This window comes from Fusarium phalaenopsidis (genome assembly GCF_050370095.1).
Source record: "Fusarium phalaenopsidis strain FUZ10S chromosome Unknown contig_32290, whole genome shotgun sequence".
In the NCBI taxonomy this organism is placed as follows: domain Eukaryota; kingdom Fungi; phylum Ascomycota; class Sordariomycetes; order Hypocreales; family Nectriaceae; genus Fusarium; species Fusarium phalaenopsidis.
Window position 1 is genome coordinate 239,403 of NW_028145411.1, and position 27,838 is coordinate 267,240.

The window sequence follows — 27,838 nt, forward strand, 5'->3', positions numbered from 1 at the left end:
CCTCGGCGGCGTGCTCTCGGACTTTATCTCTGGTCAAGATTCTCTCCATCTCTACCAAATTTGACGGGTCGGTTGATGGGTATCGGCGATGATTTGACGACAGTAAAAAAGAGACGATGAAAAAAATGAAGATGGGATGTATATAAACTGTTGTGGCGGATGGGTTCTTTCGAGAGGAAAGAAGATCGAAATGAGCGCCAAATTAAATAGACAGCCCATACCATCAAATACTTCTAAACTATCCGACCCGGCCTCCGCGGACCCCGAGAAGATTCTAGCTATCCTCGGTATCTCGTTATCCCCCTGAATCTTTCCCCTTTCCATCATATCTCACCGCTAGGTTTCTTAGCCGCAAGACGCTTGCACTAGTCTGTCCGTGTCCAACCAGCCGATGATGTCGAGGACATTTTACTCCGAAAGCCGGCGCAGCGCCTGATTACTTGCTGTTCCTTATTCAGTTTTCATCATCACGGGGCACTTCCACATCTGATACAGCTGCTCCCCATCTCTTAGCCCTCAAAAGTCAGGCCTTCCGTATACTGGAAAAAACGGGATCTAAACCAGTCCGTGAACCAAAACCACTCCGACGACCAAGGCCTCGAGTTTCCAAGCTTCGGCGTGGCTTTGTCCTTCAGCCCACGTTGCACGTAGCCAGAAGTCAACGGAACAGCTGCTCTTGGGGTGATGGAGGCCGTGCCCTTTGCCGTTGGAGTGATGACTCTGTTACCTTGACGCTCAGCCTCTGCCAGGATTCGCATGATAAGAATACAGGCGTTGTCGATGCCGAGCGTGTAAGACGCGAGGAAATATCCGTTGAGGGCAAACAGATTAGGAATATTCTGCAACATGCAGCCTCTCCAGGTGAAGTAATCGCCCACCGTGACAGGCGGGCCATTATCAACCGTAACATCAACATGCCCCAAGAGCTTCAGCCGCAGTCCCGTGGCTGTAACAATGACGTCGGCAGGAAGTGACTCTCCCGATGTCAGAACAACACCATCTTCAGTCACAGTGCTGATTTCACCAGTCACTATGGACGCCTTCCCGGTGCTCAGACACCTGTAAAAGTCCCCATCCGGGGCAATGCAGAGCCTCTGATCCCATGGATGGTACTTTGGTTCGAAGTGAGGGTCAATGGAGAACTCTTTCGGCAGTTGGCTTTGAGCCAAATACTGTATATATCGGCGAGACAGGATAGGGAAAATCTTGCAGAAGAGAAAGATTAGATATGCTGACAAGATGTAGCGTACTCGAATGAGGGAGATGGCCCATGATTTGGGTAATGTTGTGCGGAGCACTCGACGCATCCAGTCTGTCTGTGGCAAGCTGATTATGTACCCAGGACTGCGCTGAAGCATGGTGACGTGGCCAGCTTCTTGATGCATGGCGGGAAGCATGGTGATGGCAGTCGCGCCGCTGCCGATGATGACGACTTTCCGGCCTTGATAGTTGTAATCCTTGGGCCAGAACTGAGGATGCAGCACGTCACCCTTGAACCTGCTTAAGCCTTCAATGTGTGCTTGGTAAGGCTGGAAAGGAATGTTAGATTGCTATTCACTGACCGGATCATAGACCTCTTACATGTTCAGCGTCATAGTAGCCAGTTCCCATCATGAGGTACTTGGTAACGATGGATATTTCCTGCCCTTGGACTTGTACCTTTAACCGCCACTGCTGAGTGCCAGAGTCCCAATTTGCGCTGGTAACCTTGTGGCCCAACCTAATCTTGCTATCGAGGTCATGTTTCTTGGTGATATCTCGCAGATATTCCATGATAGACTCTCCTTTAGCAATAGATTCATCTAAAGTCTTGTGTTAGTAAGCTAGATGATTGGTGGCAATGGAGAGTCTAACCTTCGGACCACGGGTCCCAGGGAAAACTGAGAGTGTAGAGGTCCGAATCTGAGCGAATTCCTGGGTACTGGAAAAGCGACCATGTGCCCCCGATGTCGTCACGTCCCTCTAGGATAGCGTAAGACAGCTTTGGGAAGGCTTGTTGAAAGCGGAAAGCAGCGTTGATGCCAGCAATTCCTCCCCCCACAATGATACAGTCATAGTGCTCCTGGGCTGCCATTGCTAGCAAAGTGATTGGTCGTATTTGTCAAACGTGCTAGAGTTGCAAAATAATGATAATAATGATGGCTAATTGTGTCTTGGCTATTGGATCTGTTACGAGTGACGGTTTTTATGCAGCATCATTATCTGGTATCAAGGAACTGAACCGAGGCAGCCCACTTTACTACTGACCGATATTCCGATTCCTTGTAGCTCCAAAACGCGGGGAAGTGGGCATCGAGATATCCGGACAGATTCAAACCCCCGAGTCTTATCATCGGCCGGCCGCGGATCCCGCACGACCAACCTAAGAGGGACAGGCAGCGTATGGAATAGTTTCCCATTCCCTCTGCCCTCCCTCATTTTTCCTTCGCCGTGTTCCATCGCAAGCAAAAAAGTCAAGGCCAAGTCATCTATGCAGATTTTTGAGATCTATGCGTCTCAAGATGGACTCGCCGCTTACTTTATGGGAAAAGTTCGACCTTGTTCTTGGTTTTGCTTCTGTCTGTTGGTACAATCTGACCTTTGGATGAGAAGAGACCATTCTCACGTTTCATAGTGTCGTCTGGAGCCTGGTCTGCTCTCAGTGGAGGGTTACGGGGAGAGAATGCGCCCTCACGCTACAGGCATCATCTCATAAACCGAGTAACACGAGCAGTAAGGCTTTCTTACATGTCAATCATTGCCTAGTATGCTAATGTTTGTTCCAACTCAGTTCTTAATTCGATTTAGCCTAAGACAGCATCGTTATCTGGAGACTCGTTTTGAGGAAGAATACGTCAAGTGGTGTAAGGCGAACGGCTTGACTCCAGACTTAGTTACTACATCAGCCGGCTTAAAGGGCTTTTGGGTAGGTGATCGATCATCGAGGAACATCATCATCAATTATCATGGTCAGTCATGGTCAAAGCTATGATTGTTGGCTGGTCTAACTCAAACAAGGCGGCGGCTTCGTTATGGATGGATCCGTTTCTTACCTCACTTTTTGGTCCTCGATCCAGCACCATTCATCTGATCGACGTGTGGATGCCGCATTCTTCTTTCCATGCTATCGACTAGCGCCAGAGAATCCTCATCCTGCACAATACCAGGACGCCGTCGAAGCTCTGCGATATGTCATCAACGATCTCAAGAGATCTCCTTCAGACGTTATCCTGGCGGGAGACTCATCTGGCGGCAATCTCGCCCTCGCCGTCTTATCTCATGTTTCCGGGCACGAATTGCCATGCTGTCCGAAACTCACGATAGAACAGCCGCTTAAAGCCATGGCTTTGATCAGCCCGGCAGTCTCGTTTGATCTTGATAAATGGCCAAGCGTCAGAAGAAACTCCAATCGAGATTACCTAGTTCCCGACCTGATTCAGAATTGGAACGAGGCCTGGCTTTCTGGTACGCCAGTATCGGAAGCTTTTGAACCTTGTCGATATCCATCATCGTGGTGGAAGAATGCCATGGTCAAGCAGACACTTGCTGTGGCAGCTTCGGATGAGCTCGAGCTGGATTCAATTGTATCTTGGGTTGAAACGTTTCAGGTTGAATCTGTATCCCTTTCTCTAATACTGAGCACATTGGAACTAACTGAGGCTTGCAGATTCACAATCCTGATATGACGTTCGTGGTTGGAAGAAATGAGGTTCATGATGCCATGTTTGTCTGGCCTATGTTTGGTGTGGATATGGAGACAGAACAAGGGTCTACTGTCAAACTATGGTTGAATGATCGGCTGGATACTTACTCTAGGAGCAAGTTATAGTTTTGAATATCATATATGTCTTATGGGGCTTGTCTATATTCCGGTCAGACTTGATTGATATTCGAAACCAAGGCACATGCAGGAGCTGTAGTACCACACAACATGATCGAGGAGACAAGCAGGCGCCCAGCACGCGGAAAGCCAGTGATGTTAAACTCATAATTTATTGTGCTGTGGCAACGTGTAGATCAATAAAGACTCATCTGTCTATCATTCCTATGAAATTCACATCCAACCCCCGGCGGTCGAGGCGCCCACGAAACACTAATCCTAGTCACAGTCTCAGGTCCTGCTCAAGGTCTCACAGCGACTTTTGAGAGACACGGGGAACTTCATGTAGTCAGCGGACATGAGATTGCTGATGACTGGCAGCTTCATCATGACCCAGCTAAGGCGTCTAAAGTCCTCCAGCATGACAAAAGTGGTGCGAAGGGGATTTTCATCGTCAGGCTTGATCTCGAACGTCATCTCGCCAGAGAAGACGTAGTACGCATCACCAGTCCACTCAAGCCTGTTTTCGGAAACTGTCTTTTGGCCTCATTAGATTAGCGGCCATGGATTGAAGGAGGCTATACTGTACCGTGATGGTGACAGGCGTTCGAATGCCACCAGTGAGGTGGGCAACCAAGACTTCCCCAACATATAGCGGTCCGAATGCTTCAGGATTTCGATCAACACCTCTAACTAGTCCTTGAGCCCACTCGGGGTATTTCGCCCAGTCGAAAAACTAAGGAGGAAGTCAACGGGATATCGCTTCCAGCCGTGCCTCGTGATAATGACTTACGACACTCCTCACCACTTCAGCAGGAGCGTTGATGCTAACTTCCCAGTGTCCAGACATGGTCAAATGAATGAAGTGCAGACAGAAAGGTAATTGCCTCGAGTTACGGGTTTGGTGACTTATCTCCACCAGGCTGAGTAAACGTGGGGGGGTTGCCTCGCTCGCCGCGGGCTCCGTGATGGACTGCTAACCCACGACTAGTGTTTAGATTCGTCAATCCTAAGCCACTCAATTGGTTACAGCCATTCAGATAATGAAAACAAGAGATACCGAGCTGAAATCTCGGGCCGTATGTTAGGCCGTCGGTTCATCATTCAGCCCGCAGAACTTTCCGAATGCCGGCACTGGGAGAGAGTCAAATGCCTCGGGCCGTGTTCAGCATATAGCAAGAGATCTTCGTCTAATATTAAAATCCTCGTTTCTTCTTGTTTATACTCCCAGTTACAGGTCGGAGAAAACTTCAGTGGTACACTGGTCTCTCTTTCATTCTTCCTTCCTGTCCTTTTTTGAAGCCAAAGCTCTTCTTTAATTCTCAAATGGCGCCGTCCAAGATAACTGAGCTTGAAGAGACATCTTCAAGTTTATCATGGCGCAATCATAGTACAGAGTCCGCTCCGAGATTTCTTGACAAGGGTGAATCCCTTACACCGCTGAGGGCATTGAGCCATGGTCCAATGCTCGGAGGGGTCCCAAAGTTTCTCGATCTATCTTCCCAGCGCAGGTGGCTCCTGCAACACATGACGGCTGTTTTCCGACATTGGTCCCGCGAAGGCTATGTTGAAGGCATGAGTGGGCACATTTCGGTGCGAGACCCGGAATATCCTCATGCTTTTTGGACAAACCCTTTGGGGGTTCATTTTGGCCTTCTCAGGGTTGATGATATGGTCCTCGTCAACTACGAGGGCCAAATCATTGGCGGCAATCAATCCTTGCCCATAAACAGAGCCGGCTTCTTGATACATTCCGAAATCCATAAGGCCCGGCCAGATGTTCACGCTGTCTGTCATTGTCATAGCATCCACGGAAAAGCATGGTCATCCTTCGGGCGACGGATTGAGATGATCAACCAAGATGCCTGCAAGTTCTTCGGCAATGCGCATACAGTGTATCAGAACCATGGCGGTGTCGTTCTCGGAGCAGAGGAGGGCGAAAGAATAGCAGCTGCGCTTGGAAATGCAAAGGCTGTGATCCTTCGAAACCACGGCATCTTGACAGTGGGATCTACTGTCGACGAGGCGGCTTGGCTGTTTACCTCTCTCGAGCATAGTTGCAAGGCCCAGCTACTAGCTGAAGCAGCTGCTGCAAACGGATCAAAGATTCTGTTGATTGATGATGAGGAAGCGAAGTTCAATTTCGAAGCAGAAAGTGACCCAGAGGTGTGTTACGCCGAGTTTCAAGTCTACTATGAACTTGAGAGAAAGCTTTCGGATGGGGATTTCTCTTGATCTGGTATTTTCTAGCTCTGAGAGGCGCGTAAGATTGTTATTCCAACTTTGTGTCAAGGTAGTGGTGATTTTTGGTGATGATTTGTATTTGTATCAATATTCCAGGTTCCCCAATTGTTATTACACACTTCGAGACTACACTTTCCGGGTCAAGAGGAATAAGCCTGGCCCCTCTGAAGGCTGACTTAATATTCTTTTCCGTTATGGTGGCCTAAAATGCGGCGTAGAAGGCTAGGAAGAACTTATTCTTTGAAACGTGGGTTATAGAGCATCTGATTAGAAGCTCTATTTCTCCGTATAGGTATGTACGGTCGTCTGGCTCAGTTATCCCATCAAGGGCCGGGCTTCAACTAGATCAAAAAACACAATACACGTATAGGTATGTACTAATCTTATCAAACAAGATAAAGCGCGACTAGCTACTACTCAAAAAGATTTGTTCCCCCTCATCTCCTCACTTTTGCTCAGCCAAGTGCGCCTGATTGACGCAGGTGTTCCGAGTCGTCACCAAACTGCGGCTTTTGCTGTTGTGGCTGACGGCCTCTTTTGGAGTCGTCGTCGATGATAACAACAATAACTGGGTCCTCGCTTACCAAAACGTTGCAAGAAACAACAGAAAGCTAATCAATAACAAGGTAATATATATCGCATTGCTTGAGTGGTCCTTTTAGTAGTACACGCCTCGTTGACTCAGCAGAGATTACCCTTGTTGCCAAATTAGACATGACTCGTGGCTTTGAATCTTGTTCTCATCCTAGCCCGTTCTTGACGGTAGGCTTCGGTGTTAGCTCGCTCGGTCTTGTTTCCGAGCCGCCAACTGGCCATCTTTCCAGGCATACTCCAGGGGAAGGCCCCGGCATCCAGTTCGTCGGCGATCGTTCCCACTGGTGAACTCTGGTAGTGGAGACCATCATACCCTGTTCCTGACTTGGCTAGACTGACTTCCGGGTGTATGACTTCTCAGGATCAGGGGAGTCTAGTGACATTCAGTCGAGCCATGATCCAGGGTTCCCCGCACTCGTCGCCTTCCCCAGACCCCGTCGTTCGACGGCAATTAGTGCCCCCGCCATTTCCCCAGACTGGCCATCCATCACCGTCAAACGCCACCTTCTCTGACCTTGATTCGAGCACAACCTGATACATATATGTTGATGGCTCCCCCATACAGACTTCTCCAGAACTTTATCAGCAGAGGTCTTCTCCAATACAACCCTCCACTCTTCTCCATCACGCCGTCCACTACACACAACCTCACAGCTCTGCGTTCAGGATTCATCCAAAAATGTCTCGCAGAAGTGACATCTCCGGCGAGAAGGACTTGGAGGCGATTGGCTCCAAGGCCGACGTTGCCCATCATGAAGTCACCAACCGAGGTGGCCTCACTGACGAGGAACTCGCCTTTGTGCAGAACTTCCCCGAGGACAAGAGAAAGAAGCTGCTGGCCAAGATTGACGTGAGTCTATTCTAATCCTCCTGGCTTGGAAATGAACCTGATCGATACTAACTGTGGAGTAGTGGCGCCTCATGCCCATCCTCGTCATCCTCTACCTCGTCGCGTACATCGACAAAGCCAACATCGGAAACGCAAAGATCGAGGGAATGCTTCCCGACCTCGGCATGACGGGCGACCAGTACAACATTGCCCTATCGATTTACTTTATTCCTTGTAGGGTTGACCACGTAATTCCATGTTGGATCAAACATGACTGACTGATAACAAAGACATTCTCGGCGAGGTTCCCAGCAACATGATTCTCGACAAGTTCCGCAAGCCATCTCAGTACATGGCAGTCATCATGCTCATCTGGGGTGGAATCGTTATTTCTACAGGCTTCATTGAGAACTTTGGCCAGTTACTCGCAGTCCGCACTCTTCTAGGCCTATTCGAGTGAGTTTTGCCATCACTGATGCCACTGAAAGATCAAACACTAACCAGCCTTCCAGGTCCGGCTTCTTCCCTGGTGCCATCTTGATCATCTCCAAGTGGTTCCTCCCCAACGAGACGCAGACCCGAGTCGCTATCCTCTATACCTCGGCAGCCACAGGTGGCGCCTTTTCTGGCCTCTTCGCATATGCTATCGCGAAGCTCGACGGCGCCGGCGGTATCGAAGGATGGCGGTGGATCTTCATCATTGAGGGAATCTTCACCGTCCTCGGCGCCTTTGCTACCTGGTTCCTGCTCGTCGACTCCCCTGAGCTCTCCAGCTGGCTCACCGACGAGGAGAAGCGATACCTTGTGCTGCGCCAGGCCACTCGACGCGTCACAAACTCGAGCGAGTACCGCGAGAAGACGGACAAGGGCGCCTTGTGGGCTGTTGTAAAGGACTGGAAGGTCTACCTCCTCACTATCTGCTCCTGGTCCAACGCTGCACCCAACTACGGCCTCAAATTCTCCATGCCCTCCATCACCCAGGGCATGGGCTTCACCTCCAGCAACGCCCAGCTCATGACCATTCCGCCTTACTTCTGCGGCGCAATCTCCTCGTACCTCTTGGCCCGCTGCGCCGACAAGTTCAAGTGGAGAATGCCCTTCCTCATCGGTCCCCAGACTTGTGTTCTCATCGCCTTCTCCATCTTGATGGCCAAGGCCGAGTTCATCAAGGAGAACCTGGGCGCCTGCTACTTTGCCGTGTGTCTCGCCTGTGCTGGCATGTACCCCATTCTCCCCGGCGTCAGCGCGTGGAATATCGACAACAACCCCCTCCCCACCAGGCGGGCTATCAGCATTGCGTACCTCAACTGCGCCGGCACCATTGGCGGTATCTATGGCAGTTACATCTACAAGGACAATGAGAAGCCCAAGTACACCACTGGCTATGGCGCATCCTTGGGCTTTGCTGTTGGTGGTATCTTGAGCGCCGTCATTCTCGAGACGGCCCTGATGTCCTTGAACAAGAAGCGAGCCAAGCTCACTGAGGCTGAGATTCGGGAGAAGTACACGGAGGAGGAGCTTGAGGCCATGGGTGATCGCAGCCCGCTCTTTAAGTACAGTCTGTGAGAAGCTGAGAAGCGTTAGAGGAGTTCTACGGTGGCTCTCGAGTTGATTGCTCGTTCTGATTCACATTCAAGGAAAGACAGCGCGGCTTTTAAGGATACGCAGAATGCAGTTTAGGTGCAGACAACTAGCAAGTTAAATATGTTTCGAGTAATGAATACACCATACATGAGTCCATTTTCACAAACATACTCTTGAATAACCCGTGACTTTATACGGTAATACATTCTTCGCTATAGTTGAAACCCGGCCCTCCATGGGATAACTGAGCCAGAAGATCATGATTTTATACGGAACCTGGCTCTCTAACCCCATCAGTGAACATTAGGTTTAATCTGTGTGCAGAGCTATTACCGTCTTCTATGCCAACCGAATCTAAGCTTGATTGTGGTGACTATAGCCAGCCAAGGAGCGACATAAAATACAAAGGTTGGCACATTAAGAGAAGCAACATCATAATTGGACGATGAGATGGAAAATAAGGTTCCTAGCAAGAGTCGAGTGTCAAAAGGTGCCATTTCTACTTAAGTCGGCTTATCTATATAGACCGCTTCTCCTCAATATTCGCCAAAACTCCAAGGGTATCAAGACTCCAAGTCTTCATCTTTTCATCCAACGGCTGATACGGCCGTCGCATCTCCCAAGACGACTCTTGATCCACGCCAATCTTGCGACCCAAGAAATGCCACGCGCCATACTTGGTACAGGCAATACCCTTCTTGCAAGCCCATTCTGCGTGGGCTACCACATCTTGAAGCTTCTTGGCCTCGTCCACCTTCCCAGCCTTCCACAAGTCGTAGACTGCTGAAGTAGACCAAGGGAAGACGTTACCCATTCCCGTCACGCAGCCACTTCCACCAGCCTGCAGCGTGGGCAATAGATAATCGCTGCTACCACCAAAGACGCCAAATTGCTCGTGCGAGAAGAGACTCGTCAAGCGTGTAAGCTTACCCACGTTTCCGCAGGTCAGCTTCACTGCTGAAATATTTGGATGGGTGGCCAACGCAGCCAACTGATCCGAGTCCAGATCAATACCCGACGTGACATTGGGGAAGTTGTATATCACGATAGGAATTGGGGACTGGTCTGCAACCTCGCGGAAGTAGGCGAGAAGGGCGGGAGAAGGGAGAGCCTTGGCCCAGTAGCTAGGCGGCAGGAGAAGGGCAAAGTTGGCACCGGCGCTGGCAGCGTCCTTGGCGTTGAGGATAGTCTCGTATGTGGATTGTGCTGAGATGCCGGCCACGATAGGATAGTCAGAGCCGCCGGTCTCAGAGGCCGCACGAGAAACGTTCTCGAGAATGGCCTTGCGCTCGTCGCGCGTGAGAAGGGCGAGCTCACCGTTGGTGCCCAGGTACACCAGGCCGTGCATGCCTGCCTTGATCAGCGCCTGGCATTGTGTGAACATGGCCTCGTGGTCCACGGATTGGTTCGCATCTCCGGCCTTGTAGAGTGTAACCACCGGAGTGTACACTCCAGCGGGGAGGGGCTTGGCCTTGGGCTGGATGGTACTTCTGTTCATTGTTGTGAATGCTGGTGAAGAGTGGATAGAGACTAGGGTAGTAGAGATATTGGAATGTGGTCAGTGAGGTCCCAGTGATGAATGGTCTTCTTGTTTTGTTCTGGCGCGAATAAAATACGAGTCTGAAGCAAGGGTTTGTCCACGGCGAGTCGCGTGGACCGAAATAATTAGTCCATGAGATCAGCGGGGAAAGTCTGGGGTGGTTTCGGAACCAAGACCGACGAAGCTCATCGTCCAATAGGAAACATGACCGTGACTTTGGTGTGTCCAGGGATGGGGGCAAATGGAACGCTGATCCCGGCGCCCTCTGGCCACCTTTGAACTGGATGACAATTCTTAGTTGTTTTTGCTCCTCTTTTTTGGGAGGCTCACTCCGTTTTCTCGCCAGATCAGTCAGCTGAGACTTTCTCCTCACACGTTCTTGTTCATTTGTGTACCTTCAAGCAGTACGACTCGTCAACAACAATGGATGTGCCAACTGGGTCTAAAGTGACAATCTCACTGAATGACCTCAGAAAGCACAACACATCAACAGACTGTTGGATCGCTATCCACTCCAAGGTCTGGGACATTACCGACTTCATCGAGGAGCATCCCGGTGGGCCAGAGAGTGAGTGTTTTTTCCACAAAAATTACTGTTATTCTGACATAATCTGCCAGTTCTTCTTGAACATGCCGGGTCTGATGCCACGGGACTCTATGATGGCGTGCATGCCCCGGATATTATTGAGGAGCTTTCGGATGACAAGCTAATTGGCTACCTTGAGACTCCGACGGCAGATGCAGTTGTAACCGCATCTCAAATTACTCAACAGGAACCCACATCTCCAGACACTACCAGCAAGGCATTATCTGCACCCGAGACAGAAAGTTCCTTTGACTCACTTGACTCCATCCTCAGTGCCCCCGACTTTGAACAGGCCGCCAAGAGGGGACTCACGGCCAAGACATGGGCATTTTACTCCTCGGCAGCAACAGACCTAGTGACGCTCAAGAACAACAAGGAACTAGTCCGAAGAATCATGATCAGGCCCAGGATCTTGAGGAATGTCACCAACATCAACCTCGAGAGGAGCATTCTGGGTTTCAAATGCTCTGCCCCATTCTTCATTGCCCCCGCTGCTATGGGCAGACTTGCTCACCCGGATGGAGAACTTGCCCTCTCTCGGGCTGCAGCCAACGAAGGGATCATCCAATGTGTAAGCCCCCGTGACTCTTGCTGCAACTCGCTTCAATACTCGGGTCGATGTTCTAACATGTGGTAGATTTCAAGCAACGCGTCCTACTCACTCCGTTCAATCGTCAAAGCAGCTCCACCCTCACAGCCCTTCTTCTTCCAACTCTACGTCAACTCAGATCACCGAAAGACAGTGGAGCTTCTCGAAACTGTCCGCGAACTCGGTGTCAAAGTCATCTTCGTGACAGTCGACGCCCCTGTGCCCGGTAAGCGTGAAGCTGATGAGCGCGCCGCCCAGGAGGGCACAGTCAAGTCAGCTATCAGTGGAGGCGAAAGCAGCAAGGATAAGAAGGGGAGCGGGTTCGGCCGTCTCATGGCCCAATACATCGATAAGTCCCTCTCTTGGGAGGATCTGGCATGGATCCGCGAGGCAAGTGGCGGCGTGCCTATTATTCTAAAAGGCGTTCAGACCGCAGAGGATGTCAAAAAGGCTGTCGAGTACGGCGTGGAGGGTGTATTACTTAGCAACCACGGCGGTCGGTCCCTTGATGGGTAAGTCAATTCCAATCCATAGAATTGGCAATGCGCTAACGTACTCGTTTAGATCCCAGGCCAGCATTTTAGTTCTCCTCGAGCTGCGGAAGAACTGCCCTGAGGTCTTTGACCAACTCGAGGTTTACATCGACGGCGGTTTTGAACGGGGATCTGATATTCTCAAAGCCATTGCCCTTGGAGCAACGGCCGTCGGTATCGGTCGACCATTCTTATACTCGCTTCTCTTCGGCCAAGATGGAGCCGAGCACTTGTCGCGCAGTATGTTTAACCTCGCTCAAAACCATTGAACAGAATGATGCTAACGCCTAACAGTTTTGAAAGATGAACTTGAAACGTCAATGAGGTTGTGCGGTATCACCAGCTTCGAGGAAGCAAGACCTCGCCTGGTCAACACGTTAGACGTGAACCATCTCGTTGTTTCTGATGAGGAGGAAAGCCCGAGACGACGAGTATCCAAGTTGTAGATTATGGAGCCGGTTTTATTGGGTTGCATTTTTTGAAGCAGCACATCGTAAATTTTAGACAAGCTACTGAGAGATGCCGGTATTAGTAAATAGCATCTTCAAATTGCTAGTATATTGGAACTTATTGTAAAATAAAGTTGTGAATCTTTTTCTACAACTCATGTACCGCAACCTTCCTTGCTCAACGAACTTGCTAGTAATAAACATCAGCCAGGTTATACTGTGGACGTCTTTTCATTCAACTAATATCGGTTCTATAGAATAATCTCGTAGCTTAGTTCAGCGCCGCATGAAACGCCTGGACAGTCTCTAAGATCCCCTCCGGCTCCGCCAAGCCAAGTCCATAAGCCCTTGAAACGTCAAACCTGGCGGGCCAGCTTCCTACAATTGCTTCGATAGCTGGATCCCTCTGTTCTTCAATTTGAGAGATTGCTTCGTCACCACCAACCGCCTTGAGAGCGTCTAGCATCTCTTGAACGCTGACTGTGATTCCAGGCAGATTGACGACCCGTGAATCACCAAACTTCCCAGCTGGGATGTCTTTCACCTTTACAAGGTTCTTAACCACCGTTGCCGGGCTGCATACCCAAAGCTCAAGATCTCGGCTCACAGGCAAGGCATTTCGAATACCCTTTAGTGATTCGCGGATAATGCCCGAGGCGAAACTTGAGGCAGCAGCAGACGGAGCTCCAGGTCGAACGACAACAGTCGGAAGTCTCACAATCCGACCATCCAGAAGACCACGACGGGAAAGGTCATTCAAAAGCAGTTCGATCATGATCTTTTCCATGCCATACGAGCTCTTGGGCTGCGGCAGCGTCTCAAACTCGCGCACAATCTCTGCCTTGCCGTAGATAGCGCACGAGCTAGCAAACACGACTGCCGTTCCAGGATACCGACGCCTCAGCTCATCTAGAATGCTTCTGATGGAGTCGAAGTTGACCTTCATTCCAAGGTCGAGATTTGCCTCGGCACCGCCAGACATCAGTCCGTGGAGTAGATAGACATGAGTGTACGATTGAGAGAGGAGTTTTGAGACGGCTGACGGGTCGGTGAGATCCGCAGCGAGGGATGTGATACGATGGGCATCTTGTGCTATCTTGGATGGGATGGCTGGAGGGGCAATGTCGGTGAGCGTGAATTTGTCGCTGGAGCTTGAGCTGGCAACGAGGGATGCGATCAGCTCTTGGCCAATGAAGCCACCGGCGCCGGTGATGAGGATGTTCTGTGCCATATCTGGGGAAGCTGATGAGATGATGTAAACGTGATTGGGTGCTTGATGAGGGGTGGTGGTTATTCAAGGATCGTTGTATACGATTCTCGCGTTTTTAACTAGGACGTTCTGTTACCAGTGGCCTAGGGATGTGGACGGCCCTGGTCATTCATCTCGGCCGACGGCTTGGACCCCATGTCATGGGTTGCGGTCTTGTGGCCGATTGGCTGGATTTCACAACTCTCCGCTCAACGACTTGGGTTGATCCAATTAGCACGTCAACTTCATGTTACCTTCACCTCAACCGGCATGTTTTGCTCTCAGTCCATGAATGAATTGTCTACGGCTTACAGTTCTAAGATTCAGATCCTACAATAACATCCGGGGCATGTAAATTTGGGCAATGGCACATTGGCACTGGTCATTAGTGGGAGAGGAGCCAATCTCGTTAGAGCATTTGACTTCACTTGCCATGCCATGCAGTTAGAAGCAAGCGCATAACAGACAAAACCCACAGCATTCAAGACTTGAAAAGAGTGTGAATGATGGCATTATGAAATGACAGGCAGTGATGCTAAGTTCTCGCTGATCAACTTTGTGCATTGGCCCATCCCGTACGCAATAACCTCATCGGAAATCCAGCTCTAACCCTTAACCCACCCCTCAATATCCTCTATCCTGACATGCTTGATAAACTGCCGGTGGAAGGTAAACGCAATGTGCGTGACCTCCGGGCCGTCCCCGTCTTGTACGAGAATACTCGGGTAGCTCAGTTCCCTATTTTCCTTCCCCGTGGAGCTGTTCGTCCCACAGAACCCATCACCATCCTCCAGCACACGCTCAGTCCAAGTCAGACCATCATCATCCGACACGCCGACTGTGAGTGCTTTCCGAGGAGTTCCCCATATGGCACTCTTCTGGCCAACGGCAGCCTGGTTTGGTCGCTTATCATCTTCAGGAGTGATATCGTCATACAGCCCTTCCCTTCTCAACGAGTCGGGGGAAGCAGCAGATCGGTTGAACACAATGGCCAACTTGCCGGAGCGAAGGCGGGCGGCGCAGATGCCGCTGTTGGGATTCGGTAGAGTGAGAGCCTCTGGCTTTGCCCAGTCGAGGCCGTTGGTGGAGGTTGAGCGGTAGACATTGTCTGCCCAGCGGCTGCGGTAGAAAGCAACCCAAGGAGACTGCTCAGAAGCTGGAGGCACTATGTTCATGTGAACGGCGCCAGAACTGTCCGACAACTGCTTCTCGTTCCAAGTTTTACCGCTGTCTTTTGAGTAAAACACTCCCGAGATGTCGTCGTTTCCGATCCATCGGTGACCAGGCGTGCCTCTGCAGTAGAAGACTGGTAAGACCCAAGTACCATCCTTTAGTATGACGATAGGTTGGCGGGTGAAGATGCCCGTCTTGCCCGGGAGAAGCTGATTGGCCTCAGACCAAGTAATACCCTGATCAGATGACTTGCGAACCAAGATGTAGGCCCCGTCTTGATTTCCAGCATCTTGTGAGGTATGAAGTAGCCATATCTCGCCGCTGTCTGGCACTCTGAATAGAACTGGGTTCTGGCAGCTTCTATTCTCGTCGTAGGAGATTTTCTTGGGAGATGTCCAGGACGATGAGCCCGGCTCTAGACGAGAGAGCCAGATGCTGATGTCTGGAAGACCCTCCTGTGAGCCACCAAACCAGGTGCAGAGTAGCGTCTTGTCTGGCAGTTGAAGCAAGTTTGATGCATGGGACTGGACTGTCGCTGCGGGAATCGGGGTGCCCTGGATGTTGGGTGCCATGGTGTGTGAGTGCTGATGAAGGTTTATGGTTGAACAAGTGTCGTGCTATGAGATCTAATCAACTTGGCCTCGTGTGTTGACCGTCTTTACCGTGACTAGTATCAGAGTCGCATGGCCTTGACTACTTTAAAAGCTTGATCCTTTGAGAAACTCGACCCGTGGTCGTCTCCGTTTCGCTTTCCGAATACCCCACTTCCTCGGCCGCGTACATGTTTCCGAATCTCGGGAGGGGCGACATGGTTCTCCTCACAAGCCGCAACCAACCGGAGAGTAGGCCGACCCTCCACAACTCCCTGGGATGGCCTCATTGAGGAGTTGATGCGGAGGTACCCACTCGACGCTGCTCGGCCACATCGACGACGAGACATGGCGAGCGGGGAGGATTGACAAGATAAAAAGCAGTAAATAGTGCCAGGCAGAGAGATTTGGAGTAGTCATCATCACATCACATCCAGCTGACAGACTAAAATGGAGTACACACGGTGAGCATATTTCCATCCAGCACCTCCCCATGCAGCCTCACTAACCCGATCTCCTCTAGCCTTGGCAACACCGGTCTCAAGATCTCCAAGATCATTCTTGGGTGCATGACCTTTGGCTCGAGCAACTGGGAGAGCTCACCATGGACGCTGGACGAGGAGCAAGGACTCGAACTGCTCAAGACCGCGTATGACAGCGGCATCAACACATGGGACACGGCCGACACCTACTCGAACGGCAAGTCAGAAGTCATCGTGGGCAAGGCACTCAAGAAGTTCAACATTCCCCGGCAAAAGGTGGTCATCTTGTCCAAGATCTTCAACCCTGTCATGGACGACGACTCCAGGCCGCCCAGCGTCAACGATGGGCCTTTGGTTAACCAGATGGGCTTGAGCCGGAAGCACGTCTTCCACGCTGTGGACAAGTGCCTGGAGAGGCTTGGCACAGACTATATCGGTATGAGCACACCGGTCATATGCAGGCCCTTTTAAGCTTACGTTTCGTAGACGTACTCCAGATCCATCGTCTGGACCGTGAGACCCCGCCTGAAGAGATCATGAGAGCCCTGCACGACGTGGTCCAGTCCGGCAAGGTCCGCTACATCGGCGCCTCATCTATGTACACGTGGGAATTTGCACGCCTGCAGTACATCGCCCGATCCAACGGCTGGACCGAGTTTGTCTCCATGCAGCCCTTCTATAACCTCCTCTACCGCGAAGAAGAGCGCGAGATGCTCCCCTTCTGCCAAGCCACCGGTACGTGCGACTCAGTTTCAATGATAACGTAACTCATGCTGACCATCGCCTCTCAGGAGTTGGTGTCATTCCCTGGAGCCCCATCGCAAGAGGCCTCCTCGCCAAGCCCCTTCCCTCAGAAGGCAACACCGAAGGCCAATCCTTGCGGAGCCAGATGGACAAAAAGAAGGACGCGTGGTTCGCCGATGCCAACTTGGAGATCGTGAATCGTGTGCAAAAGGTGGCAGCTGACAAAGGAGTCAGCATGGCCCTCGTCGCGACGGCCTGGGTGCTGCAGAAGGGTTGCTGGCCCATTTTGGGGCTGAACTCGGAGAAACGAGTCAAGGAGGCTGTAGATGCGCTGAAGATTCAGTTCACCGCCGAGGAGCTGGAGTATCTTGAGAGCGAGTACCGACCGAGGAACATTCAAGGCATGTAGATTGTTTGGTCAGACTGAAACATATGGATAGAAAGTGTAAATAGAGATTCCCACTTTTGATGCAACATTGATCTTTGTACAGAAGTTACAGAACCATTACTGCGTTTCGCCGTTGGGAAACATAGCTATTGACTGCAAATACCCATCGACATCAAGATATGCTGGATCAAAGCCAAAGATTGGCGAGAGCCCGAAAGTTGTGTCCCAAGTCGGACATGGATTTCCATCCACACGCGGGAGCATATGCTCTACGCCCACTGCGTCTCCAAACCCATGGTTGCTGTCGCCGTTGAGGATCACATCAAGGATGGCATCATCTACTCCATTTGTAGGTGCAAGCAACGTCAACACCTTCTCGAGCCCACCAATCATCAGGCTGGCCAAGTGCCACTTCCCCATTGACAGCGAACGGAGGTGCTCTATCAGTTGGGTAATCTTATCCCGAGCCTGGTCGCGTCTTATCAGGTTGTCGCCGTACTTGTGGGCCACCTTTGCCAGGAACATGCAGCAGAAGGCTGTCATCGAGATGAGATAGGATGGCATGCCGACGATGCCAGATGAGATGTCAGGGTCAGTCACCAGCATGTCTATTATAGCCGATGCAGCGGTGACAGCCATCGATGCTGAGTCAAGAAAATGACCGGGAATGGCGTCTGATTGGCCACGAAAGACGTGGGAGAAGAGGTATAGCTGTGCGAAGTGAAAGTGAAGAAGAGCCCCCTTCCGAGGAAACCCTCCAATTGCAGGGTGTTGCTCTAAACCTGGTCAGTCTCCCTACACAAGATCCGGCAGCCTAGACACTTACCTGGCAGCCGTGTAGTCCACTTTGCGATCCATTGGTCCAGTTGCCGGTTATAATGGCCTATCTGGCTGACATAGACCCGTGGTATCGTCTCGCCTTTGTCTGGACCAAACAGTTGCCTGACACTCCTCACGACCCCCATCAACTCAACCTGGCTCATGAGCCTTTCATCCTGGGCTGTGGCGAACGGAGCCTGTAGAAAACCTTCCCAGTCCTGCGTCGACCATTCATCTTGGATGATGGCGGGCCGGTCATAGAGTATGGCGAGATGCTGGTCACATATAAAGAGAATGGACCAAATTCGGGCGTAGTCGATGGCATCTTCCGTCTGTTCCTTGATGGCCCGGCTAAAACTGTTGTGCACGTTGCATTCTGTAGCTCGCCGGATAGCGTGTCCCGACAGAGTCCACGATAGATCGCTTAGCCAGTATGAAGCAATGCTAAGGGCTCTAAAGTAGTCCCGATCCCCTGACCGTTGAAGCATTGACTTTTCGGTCAGCCTGCGCAGCTCGGAGCTGCAAATTCCATAGACCTTGTCGGCGTCTGGATCATGCAAGGCGGCGACCGTCAAGGTTGCAGCGGAAAGAATGGAGCTTTTCCGGCGTAGTTCGTCCAGAGATTTGTATCTGCACCCGATGGAGTAGATGAAGCCATCAAGTCGATCGCGATACAGGGCAAAGAGACGCTCTGCATCGGCTTGTTGGATCAACCCTCGCGAGATGAAATCGTCGATTGGCTTGCTTTGCCCGTCCTTGGGATCCTCGGGCGAACGCAACGCCCTCATTTTGGTCAACGCGTACAGGGAATGTATAGGGGCGTGCGGCAGCCGGTCGTCCTCTGGCGTGAGCTTAGGCGAGTTGTCGCAGGAAGGACCGTTGACTTCATCCAAAGAGTACTGGAAGTTAGTGATGGGTGGTTGTGAAGTTGATGAATCGCGGCCTTCTGAGAGAAGTGAGATCCGAAGCGGTGGAAGGTCAGGCATTCCTGCGGCGCTTCTCATTTCTTTGACGGCCGAGTGGAGGGACTCTAGGTCCGCCAGCACCGCCTCTGATAGTCTAGGTTGATCAAGTCAGGGACAATTTCCATCGCTTAACAAGTAAAGTCTCACTCTGTCTTTTCGTCAATAATGGTCTGGAGATTCTTGCTGACGACGCAGCTGAGCTTCTTGTCAGTACACCTTCGACATGGTGGTCCAGTATCGTCCATCAGGCATTTGATCTGTATTCAACGTTAATGGAAACCTTCTCTATGAAAAACTGACATGCTCGTACCTTGTGCTTGCGGCACGTCGTGCATGCCCTGATATTCCTCGAGATATGCGCCACCGGCTGGTCATTGTGTGCCCCTATCGCCACCCTCTTTGGGGCGTTCTACCCAGGTCAGCAATCGGCTCATGGCCACGAACAGAGCAGTTTGTAGAGACGTACAAAGGAGGCCTCGGACACTTCATGGTTGCTGTTGCCTCTGGAGCGCTTCGACATTGGTGATGCGAGACAGACTTGAACGTGTGACGACAAAGTCTGGATGAGCCGCATGACCAGCCGCACAGGAGACCCATGCGGGGTATGGGGTACGGGGGATGGGGGAGAGTGTGTATTAGTCAGGTTGAATTTAGGGAATCTGATTGGGCGATTTCTTGCCTTGCCTCAGCCAGCATCCCTACCGTCATTTCGGCTCAACCTACCCTACGAGATGCATTTCACCAGGTTGCTGACCCTCAACTAGGTCTCGAAGGGCGATAGAGAGCATCTAATTCTATCTTGAAGTTATAGGAGTGATTTGTTTGAGCTATTATTGACTGCCTTTGAACTGTTTTCAACAGCTAACGCGTTTGTGTGAAGGTGGGACATTTCCAACACAGGAATGTAACATCCCATCTTTTTTTGATCAACCATGATTACATCGGCACAATATTCGATGACTTTACTAAACTACATTCGGCAGACATGGTATACGCTTGCCTCTTCGAATTGATAAGCGATATGTCACACTAAATGACCTCGCAACTCATTGAAGCTTGGCCTAGAATTGTCTCTAGGTAAGGCCTGGCTTGTGGTGGTAGATTCAACCAATCGGCACGAAGACCGTCTTGACGACTTGCCAACCAATCAAAAAGGGCAACATACTCCAAGTCGGAACCATGACCGAGCCCGCCATCCTTGGCGAAATCGCAACAACGCGCCTCTGGGGCCGGCCTTGCAGTCTGGCCTGGCATGACAACGCAAATGTACTTGAGGTGCTACGAAATTCACAAGCAATATCAGTCAATCTGCAACCTTTAGTCTATTTCAGCTCAAAAGTTGTTGCAAGACATCTCTTCAGCCCAATCTCATCCCTACCATTCACAATCCCTGCTCCGCCACCGACATTCCCCTCAGACACAATGGCCGTTTCAGGGGTGCTCGACCTGGATGCAACCCTCTCATCACTGCCTCCAGTCAAGCCTGAGAGCCTGAAACTCCGCCATAAGATCCGATCAGACATTCGTAACCCTACAGCCAAGACCCCTCGACTGGTTATCCTCGACGACGATCCCACAGGAACTCAGACCTGCCACGATGTCGTCATCCTTACAGTCTGGGATGTACAAAGTATCAGTTCCACCTTGGAAGCTGTTGGTCCCGGCGGCGGCTTCTTTATCCTGACCAATTCGCGAGCGCTTCACCCGCCACAGGCTCGGGAGCTCATGATAGAAATCTGCACCAATCTCCAATCTGCATCTCAACAGACCGGCCTTCCGTATGAAATCGTGCTTCGTGGCGACTCCATCTTGAGAGGCCACTTCCCTCTCGAGCCCGAGGCCGTGGAAGAGGTGCTTGGACCTGCCGATGCTTGGATCCTATGTCCCTTCTTCCTCCAGGGGGGAAGATATACTATCGGCGATATTCACTACGTGGGCGAGAACAACAAGTTGATTCCGGCTGCAGAGACGCCGTTCGCAAAAGATGCCACGTTCGGCTACCAGAGCTCTAACCTGAGAGACTACGTCGTCGAGAAGAGTCAAGGGCAGATTCCACATCAGGACATAGCATCGGTTGATCTGGACACCATTCGTACTGGCGGACCAGATGCAGTCCTCGATCAAATCATGCAAAGGCTCAACAACTCGAAGTCTCGAGTGGTCTTTGTTATCAATGCCGCTGCAGATGAGGACATGGATGTCGTCGTCGCTGCCCTTCTTCAGGCGTCGCAGCTAGGGAAGCGATTCCTCTTCCGCACAGGCGCAGCCTTCGTGTCGTCTCGGCTGGGCATCTCATCGATCCCTCCCCTATCTGCCCAGCAACTGGGCTTATCCGGGAAGCTCGGAGGATTAGTCATTGCTGGATCGTACGTGCCCAAGACGACGGCGCAGCTGGAGGCGCTCGTCGAGAAGGCTGGCGATACCATCACCACCATCACATTGGATGTGCAACGGCTGCTAAAATCCCCTAAAGAAGGCGACGCAGATATCCAACGCGCCATTGGGCTCGCCTCCGAGGAGATCCGGCGTGGTCAGGATGTCCTGGTAATGACGAGTAGAAAGCTCATTGTTGGCCAAGATGCGGTTGAGAGCTTGGATATCGGGTCGACAGTTGCCAAAGCGTTGGTGTCATTCCTTCAGCAGCTCGATCAAAAACCCCGGTACATCATCGCGAAGGGAGGCATAACATCGTCCGACATGGCGACGAAGGGCTTGAGGATGAAACGGGCAATGATTCTCGGCCAAGCAGCACCAGGCGTTCCCATCTGGCGATGCGATGAGGCCACGTCAAAATGGCCAGGACTGACTTATGTTGTGTTCCCAGGTAACGTGGGTTCCAATGATGGGCTGTATGAGGTTGTTAGCCAGTGGAGGAGCAATGAGAAGGAGAATTAATATGCATGCCCTGAAGTAGCCGCGTTGTGCTTACGGTGACAACAAGATAAGATGATCCCCCCTCTGCTCGGCAAATGAGCCTGGCTTCACGCGTGCTTGTGCCTGCAAACTCATGATTGTGAGCTTTGTGAGGCAGCCAAGTCTTGCGAAGTTTCTGTCTTCTTGGATGCTCCCTTTTGTCGTATCCATGACCGTTGTCAAGTTGAAAACGTGAAGTACTCCGGCGTTCCAGGACTGGAAGTTTGTTCATCAACGGCTATTAGACTCAACTTGCGTTACTTGATGCAAGTGAAGAACATGCTTCTTATACCAGGGCCCAAAAGACCTCAACTGACCACCTCCGAAGCCTCCGCAGCCCGGCCATGATCTGGAAGACACCGACCAAAGTCATTGTGGTTCCAAACTGGTGGCTCGACCACAGTGTCTATAGAAACCAGTTAACAGACGCTGCCGTTAGATGTAGGTGCACTTACCATCTTGTTATCCTTGCGCGTGGTCGCGACAAACTTCCACTCATGCCCCTGTACAATAACTCCTGGTAGAAACGCCAGGTTTTTGACCGCCCCTCCGGCATGCGCCTCAAGGAACGACCATTGAGCGGCCTGCCAGGCTGCCATTTGGACGTCGGCCCTTCTCCCGTCCCCGCCATGCATCTTAGTCTCAATGCTGAGGGAGATGGGGTGCGACGCCAGGGATGTGAAGGCCATGTGGTTGACGGACCTTGCCGTTTCTTCGAGCTTCGCAATCGCATTACTTGTACAGGCGTCTTCCGCGTCTGCGTCTAGATAGAGAACGTAGTCTACCTTGGTAGCTGGGATGGGAAAGTAGTGGAACCGTGAGCTGACTGATGCCGTCACGCTGTTTGTGTTAGTGATTGCGAGAGGCCAAGTCTCGTATGCTGGGATACGCACCATGGAGAAAATTCAACTAGCCGGTTCTCATTTGGGTCTCCATCGTTGAATACGGCGTCAAGCAAGGGGGTATGCACCAAGTTGTTCCACCCTGCTTCATCGTATTGCAAGTGATGGCATTGCCCAGCTCGTTTAGTCAGCTTCCTGGCTGTGAGAATGAGTCTCGAGGCCGATGCCCTGTCCATAGGCAGTGTGCCATCCGTGGCCAAGCTATAGTAGGCATCGTTACGAAGCCGTCGAAGGGACCGGTCACCTGCAGATTGCTTCCCGATCTCGCTCTAGCTGGTGTGAGGACATACCAAAAAGTAACAGGGTCCGAGCACTCCCTTGAGGATATCAGGGATCATGCACCTCGCTGTCGAGAAATCGTACATGTCATCCAAGAGATTTGCCAGGTCGGAAGGCATATCCCGATTATCTGGGTCCATCGTCACAAGATCAAGACGGTGGCTATTGTTGTATCCTTGGACTGAAAAGCACCTCGTCGGCGAGCTACGTCCCGAAGTTTGGCTGGCACTACTTTGCGATGATAAACTGGGCGTGTTCTTGAAGATGGTACTGGTGGCGTCTCGTTGGCATCGAAAGGCACACCGTCTCGTTGGTCATCGGGGTGAAGCTCATTTCGCTTCGGTGAGTTCTCTGATGTACGTGGATTGTTTGGATCTATTAAAACATGTGTTCGGGCCTTTGAGCCGTTGGAAGAATGCGACGGCGAGATGAGATGGCTGATCTTGCGTCTTCTTGTTAATCTCCCTTGCTCGTCACGCGAGGGCGTAGCAACAGATGGGGTAAAAGACAAGGAAGGAACGATTTGATTGAGCCAGTTCTCGATGAATTCATCAAGCTGAAGTGACATTTTCTCCTCCTTGTCCCCAATACTGAGAGTTCGTCAACGTCGGAGTTCCGCGCTTGGTTGCGCGTCGCGCATTGTGATGACCGGTCAAGGTGAGAAGGTGGATCGGCATGGGGTTCTTCCGATCCGCTTATCTTATCTGATCAGATTATCTTATCATCGCTTTGGTGTGTCACGAGTCCGCCAATCAAAAACCACCAGCCTAGACAGGCAGCTTACCCTGAAGTTGGGCGAATCCCGTTCTGTCACTTGAAAGAAGATAAACATCATGAGGAATTAAGTGATTGATGACTGAAGACTGCAGAATATTCAAGTACTTAGGGATGCTGAGCCGATTGTTGCAGTACTATCGGTGGTGCTGGGCATTATCGGAGTGAATGGTCCTCCAGTTATACTTACCTTCTCCAACTGGCATGCAACATAATCGCCGTCAGCAATGTGAATCTCCTTGATTATGCGATGGCTCCTATTGGGTATCTTGCAAGGGTCTCAGCCAAATCGAGATATAGGGCTATCATGTTGCCACCCAGCTAGTGAGCGACTTAGATAGTGACCTAGTGGTGGAGAGTGGTGTGGGAGCCTTGGCGCAGTCAAGGAGACAACCATGAGTAGGCTTGAGCATACCTGCTGTAGCTGATCGACACAATTTACTTACTCATTCTGGTTTAGACCCACAAGATCCCTCACGCTCTTAGGATGACACTTCGCGACATGGTGGTTAGGTGAGTCCAAGTTAGAATGCCCCAACTTGGTACGCACTCTTAGCCGCCTTGGGTGTTGGGATAAGTTCCAAGCCGAAGCAACCGAAGTGCTCGAGCCCAGAATCAGAGGTACGGGCTGTTTCGTCCTTGGGCGGTGCAATGTTACAAACCCATCCACCAAAGAGGGCGTTACCAACCAGGAACTGATGCATGTTCATATGCCCGACATCCGCAACATCTACAGATGCCCTCACTACTCTGGCTATGGAGTACCCCTCACTGGGGGCCTGTACAAAGCGCGCAAGAAAGAGTCTTCCATCACATTAAACTTGAGCCATTCCCTTACGAGCATCAAACCTTTTGCACCTCGACCAACCATCACCACAAAGCCAGCCAACTGTGAGCCATACCAAGTCAAAGCGGTCGCAAATTTTTTCAATAGTCGTCGTCAGGACACTGCAAGGTAAGCTTAGGCTCCGTCGGAAAACAACACCCGTAGCCTCAAATACGTGTTGGTAGCAGATGGGTGAGACAGACTCGCGCCATGGTGGCGCTGGCAGTCAAGTGATGGAGAAGAGAAGCGTTTGGCTGGCACAGCGCTGCATGAAGACAAGCCAACGCAGTCTCCACTCTGCCATCGTGGTTGCCCTCTGAAAATCGGTGGTTGGCCTACGAATCAGCCCCTGGTCTTGAAGCACACACATGCATGTGGATGACGTTCAGGCATGATGAACAGCTTCTCTCAATATCTAAGTAATGGCATGGCATATTATCAAGAGATTTGTTGAAACGGAAAATTGAACAGAGCGCTAGGAACTTCAAAAAATCTTTGAGGGATACTGGAGATAACGCAACCAGAAAACAGGTCGTCTTGGAGTTCAGGGGTTACAGCAAGGCGACACCCCAGCCGTTCCTTTCAGCCAGCAACATCCACAGACTAATAGTGCTTCTAGCCCCCTAAGGCGAATGCTACTCCTATAGAGAACAATGGCATTTTACTGCCATACAGAATAAGCTTAATTATCGATCCGTGGCTGGCTGGTATATCACTTGGGTCAGCTTCAGTGGTGCCATCACATCGTCCACTTCTTGGCTGCTCCTCTACCATGGTCCAGACTCCCAAACATTGAGCTGTTTGCTCTACCTAGGAATAGTGTCTTGGTATTGTTGGCAGCGAGTCGGTTGGTCGGTCAGTCATTGTGAAAATATTTGAAGATCTGCATCGGCTAACCTCATTCAGGCACCCTGGTGAGACAAGGCAGACATCTCGCACTGGCAACCTATCAGGGTCAGCACCCCTTTTACCAGCACAGCAGGCTAGTCGAGTCGGGTCACTCTTCGGGTCTTTATTTCCGATTGAGCGGATCTGAGCGAGAACCGTGATGAAGGCAACCTTTCAGCTCTTTCCTGGGCTCATTCTTACAAGGGCGCTTTGCCGTCTGCTTAACATCAGGCGACTCTTTAGGCCATGTCTTGACGGCACTAGCTCACAGGGCATGCATAATTAGCTCTCTTCGCTTCCATGCTCTCAACGCTTGTTGGGCCACCGCCATGAATCAAGCGGGGTATCGGCCGGGACGTCGGTGGTCGGCCGGGGGGCATCGCCTTAGCCCCTGCGGCTGAATACGCTTATTGCCTGCCAAGCTCACTGTAGAGTGATCTGTCAAGGCTGGCTGAAGGCGCAGCTCCCAATCACAGGGCCCACGGGGGCGTTAGATGCTGCAAGAGGTCTGACTTCGCTAAGCGATCCACTTACCTTTGTGGTTTCATCCCTGACGCGTGGTTTCTTATCAGGATGCCAAGGCCAGCCAAGGGGTCATCAAACTCAATCGATTCCCTCCGGCTCTTCCGGCGGCTTTAACGGTACACACAACGAGGTCGACTGCGGAACCAGACTGCGGAAACATGCGCTGACGTGTCGGGGTTTTGATTGAAACTATTGAATTAATATATCAATAGTTTACGCCTCACCTGGCTTGGACAGTTGATGTTGTTCGGTCATGCCTCTATTCGCCAAGCATGGAGAGTCTGGATGCTTCGAAGCCAACATCATGGAGCGATGGAGGAAGAGTATATAAATCAAGGTAAATGTCGTGTTTAATCAGACATCATCACTCACACAGCAACATCTTCCTCCGGCAAGACACGAGCTTCAATACAATCTATCCTCCAAGCCCAGCTCATCACGATGCGTTCCTTCATCCCCCTCGCCGCCGCTCTGGCTACCGTCTCCAGTGCCCTCCCCTGTGCCGCTGAGTCCTGCCAGCTCAACGAGATCCCTTCTACCGTTGTCTGCGGCGGCAACGGCTATGTGGCCGCTACCGACACCCCGTGGTACAAGAAGTCCCAGGCCGAGGGCACCGTCGAGAAGTGCATTGATGCCTGCACGGGCGGATGCAAGGCCGTCAGCTTCGACACCCAGTACAACACTTGCTACTTCTACTTTTCCGAGGTCACCAAGATGAAGCTCTACGGAAAGTCTACCTTCAACTACTTCGATCGCGCTTGCACTTTTGAGACGACCCCCGAGAGCATCTGTGGTGGCAATGGCTACGTCGCCGCCACGAATACCCCGTGGTACAAGAAGTCCCAGGCCGAGGGTACCATGGGCAAGTGCCTCGAGGCCTGCACGAACGGATGCAAGGCTGTCAGCTTCGACACTCAGTACAAGACCTGCTACTTCTACTTTTCCGAGGTCACCAAGATGAAGCTCTACGGAAAGTCTAGCTTCCACTACTTTGACCGAGCCTGCAAGTTTGAGAACGTTGACCACACCGTCTGCGGCCAGCGCGGCTCGGTCGGCGAGTCCGCCCCGGAGCCTTACGATTCCAAGGTCATCTCCTCCGGTGTCAAGGATGAGTGTCTCGCGTACTGCCACAGCGATGCCAGCTGCGAGTCTGTCAGCTATAGCCCGAGCGACAAGAAGTGCTACAAGTACGACGTCGCGGTCACGGATACTGGTGTCAGCCTGGCCGCGGAGGGGACCAGCTTGTGGTACGACGAGGATTGCTACAAGTGCACTGCCGCCCCCGAACCCGCCCGCAAGGCCTAAACGAACGGAGGGAAATTCGCCGGAGGTCAGGTCTTGTCTGTTGGATGAGTGTCGGTCTTGGCATAATTGCTTGTGATGCGAGCTACAGCTCTTTTTGTGATAGTGCTGGGTACTGGAGTCCATTCTTTTGATAACTCCCTGGTTGGATTTCATTCTTTTGTACTCCGTAGTATATCAATAAAAGTTGACTTTGGCCCGCAATTGAAATGTTCCAAAACATCTGGTTCACAATATTTACACTGTGCTGTCTGATGTTGCAGCTGATGCTT

At 51.4% G+C, this 27,838-nt stretch overlaps 11 protein-coding genes across 11 annotated transcripts; 5 read left to right on the forward strand and 6 right to left on the reverse strand.

The window, feature by feature from the left end:
* Nucleotides 1-509: 509 nt before the first annotated feature.
* Nucleotides 510-2,074, reverse strand: LRP88_04263 (flavin-containing monooxygenase; the record flags this gene model as incomplete). The annotated part of the gene is made up of 3 exons (XM_083240838.1): nucleotides 510-1,529; nucleotides 1,582-1,802; nucleotides 1,855-2,074. 3 exons carry the CDS (start codon nucleotides 2,072-2,074, stop codon nucleotides 510-512), a joined length of 1,461 nt encoding a protein of 486 aa, XP_083103368.1.
* A 2,016-nt stretch (nucleotides 2,075-4,090) lies between these two features.
* Nucleotides 4,091-4,649, reverse strand: LRP88_04264 (uncharacterized protein; the record flags this gene model as incomplete). The annotated part of the gene is made up of 3 exons (XM_083240839.1): nucleotides 4,091-4,336; nucleotides 4,389-4,535; nucleotides 4,593-4,649. 3 exons carry the CDS (start codon nucleotides 4,647-4,649, stop codon nucleotides 4,091-4,093), a joined length of 450 nt encoding a protein of 149 aa, XP_083103369.1.
* Nucleotides 4,650-7,316: 2,667 nt separating this feature from the next.
* Nucleotides 7,317-9,032, forward strand: LRP88_04265 (major facilitator superfamily domain-containing protein; the record flags this gene model as incomplete). Its single annotated transcript, XM_083240840.1, has 4 exons — nucleotides 7,317-7,487; nucleotides 7,550-7,700; nucleotides 7,757-7,922; nucleotides 7,979-9,032. 4 exons carry the CDS (start codon nucleotides 7,317-7,319, stop codon nucleotides 9,030-9,032), a joined length of 1,542 nt encoding a protein of 513 aa, XP_083103370.1.
* Nucleotides 9,033-9,567: 535 nt separating this feature from the next.
* Nucleotides 9,568-10,548, reverse strand: LRP88_04266 (dihydrodipicolinate synthase family protein; the record flags this gene model as incomplete). The annotated part of the gene is made up of 1 exon (XM_083240841.1): nucleotides 9,568-10,548. One exon carries the CDS (start codon nucleotides 10,546-10,548, stop codon nucleotides 9,568-9,570), a length of 981 nt encoding a protein of 326 aa, XP_083103371.1.
* A 465-nt stretch (nucleotides 10,549-11,013) lies between these two features.
* Nucleotides 11,014-12,744, forward strand: LRP88_04267 (FMN-dependent dehydrogenase-domain-containing protein; the record flags this gene model as incomplete). The annotated part of the gene is made up of 5 exons (XM_083240842.1): nucleotides 11,014-11,158; nucleotides 11,209-11,747; nucleotides 11,814-12,277; nucleotides 12,330-12,538; nucleotides 12,593-12,744. 5 exons carry the CDS (start codon nucleotides 11,014-11,016, stop codon nucleotides 12,742-12,744), a joined length of 1,509 nt encoding a protein of 502 aa, XP_083103372.1.
* A 274-nt stretch (nucleotides 12,745-13,018) lies between these two features.
* On the reverse strand, nucleotides 13,019-13,978 carry LRP88_04268 (uncharacterized protein; the record flags this gene model as incomplete). The annotated part of the gene is made up of 1 exon (XM_083240843.1): nucleotides 13,019-13,978. One exon carries the CDS (start codon nucleotides 13,976-13,978, stop codon nucleotides 13,019-13,021), a length of 960 nt encoding a protein of 319 aa, XP_083103373.1.
* Nucleotides 13,979-14,601: 623 nt separating this feature from the next.
* On the reverse strand, nucleotides 14,602-15,741 carry LRP88_04269 (BNR repeat-like domain-containing protein; the record flags this gene model as incomplete). Its single annotated transcript, XM_083240844.1, has 1 exon — nucleotides 14,602-15,741. The coding sequence occupies one exon, from the start codon at nucleotides 15,739-15,741 to the stop codon at nucleotides 14,602-14,604; it is 1,140 nt and encodes a 379-aa protein (XP_083103374.1).
* A 468-nt stretch (nucleotides 15,742-16,209) lies between these two features.
* LRP88_04270 (NADP-dependent oxidoreductase domain-containing protein) lies at nucleotides 16,210-17,394 on the forward strand (the record flags this gene model as incomplete). The annotated part of the gene is made up of 4 exons (XM_083240845.1): nucleotides 16,210-16,223; nucleotides 16,283-16,677; nucleotides 16,728-16,976; nucleotides 17,033-17,394. 4 exons carry the CDS (start codon nucleotides 16,210-16,212, stop codon nucleotides 17,392-17,394), a joined length of 1,020 nt encoding a protein of 339 aa, XP_083103375.1.
* Nucleotides 17,395-18,149: 755 nt separating this feature from the next.
* Nucleotides 18,150-19,677, reverse strand: LRP88_04271 (Zn(II)2Cys6 transcription factor; the record flags this gene model as incomplete). The annotated part of the gene is made up of 4 exons (XM_083240846.1): nucleotides 18,150-19,251; nucleotides 19,305-19,414; nucleotides 19,468-19,566; nucleotides 19,624-19,677. 4 exons carry the CDS (start codon nucleotides 19,675-19,677, stop codon nucleotides 18,150-18,152), a joined length of 1,365 nt encoding a protein of 454 aa, XP_083103376.1.
* Nucleotides 19,678-20,579: 902 nt separating this feature from the next.
* On the forward strand, nucleotides 20,580-22,052 carry LRP88_04272 (uncharacterized protein; the record flags this gene model as incomplete). The annotated part of the gene is made up of 1 exon (XM_083240847.1): nucleotides 20,580-22,052. The coding sequence occupies one exon, from the start codon at nucleotides 20,580-20,582 to the stop codon at nucleotides 22,050-22,052; it is 1,473 nt and encodes a 490-aa protein (XP_083103377.1).
* Nucleotides 22,053-26,705: 4,653 nt separating this feature from the next.
* LRP88_04273 (uncharacterized protein) lies at nucleotides 26,706-27,569 on the forward strand (the record flags this gene model as incomplete). The annotated part of the gene is made up of 1 exon (XM_083240848.1): nucleotides 26,706-27,569. One exon carries the CDS (start codon nucleotides 26,706-26,708, stop codon nucleotides 27,567-27,569), a length of 864 nt encoding a protein of 287 aa, XP_083103378.1.
* Between the last annotated feature and the right edge of the window lie 269 nt (nucleotides 27,570-27,838).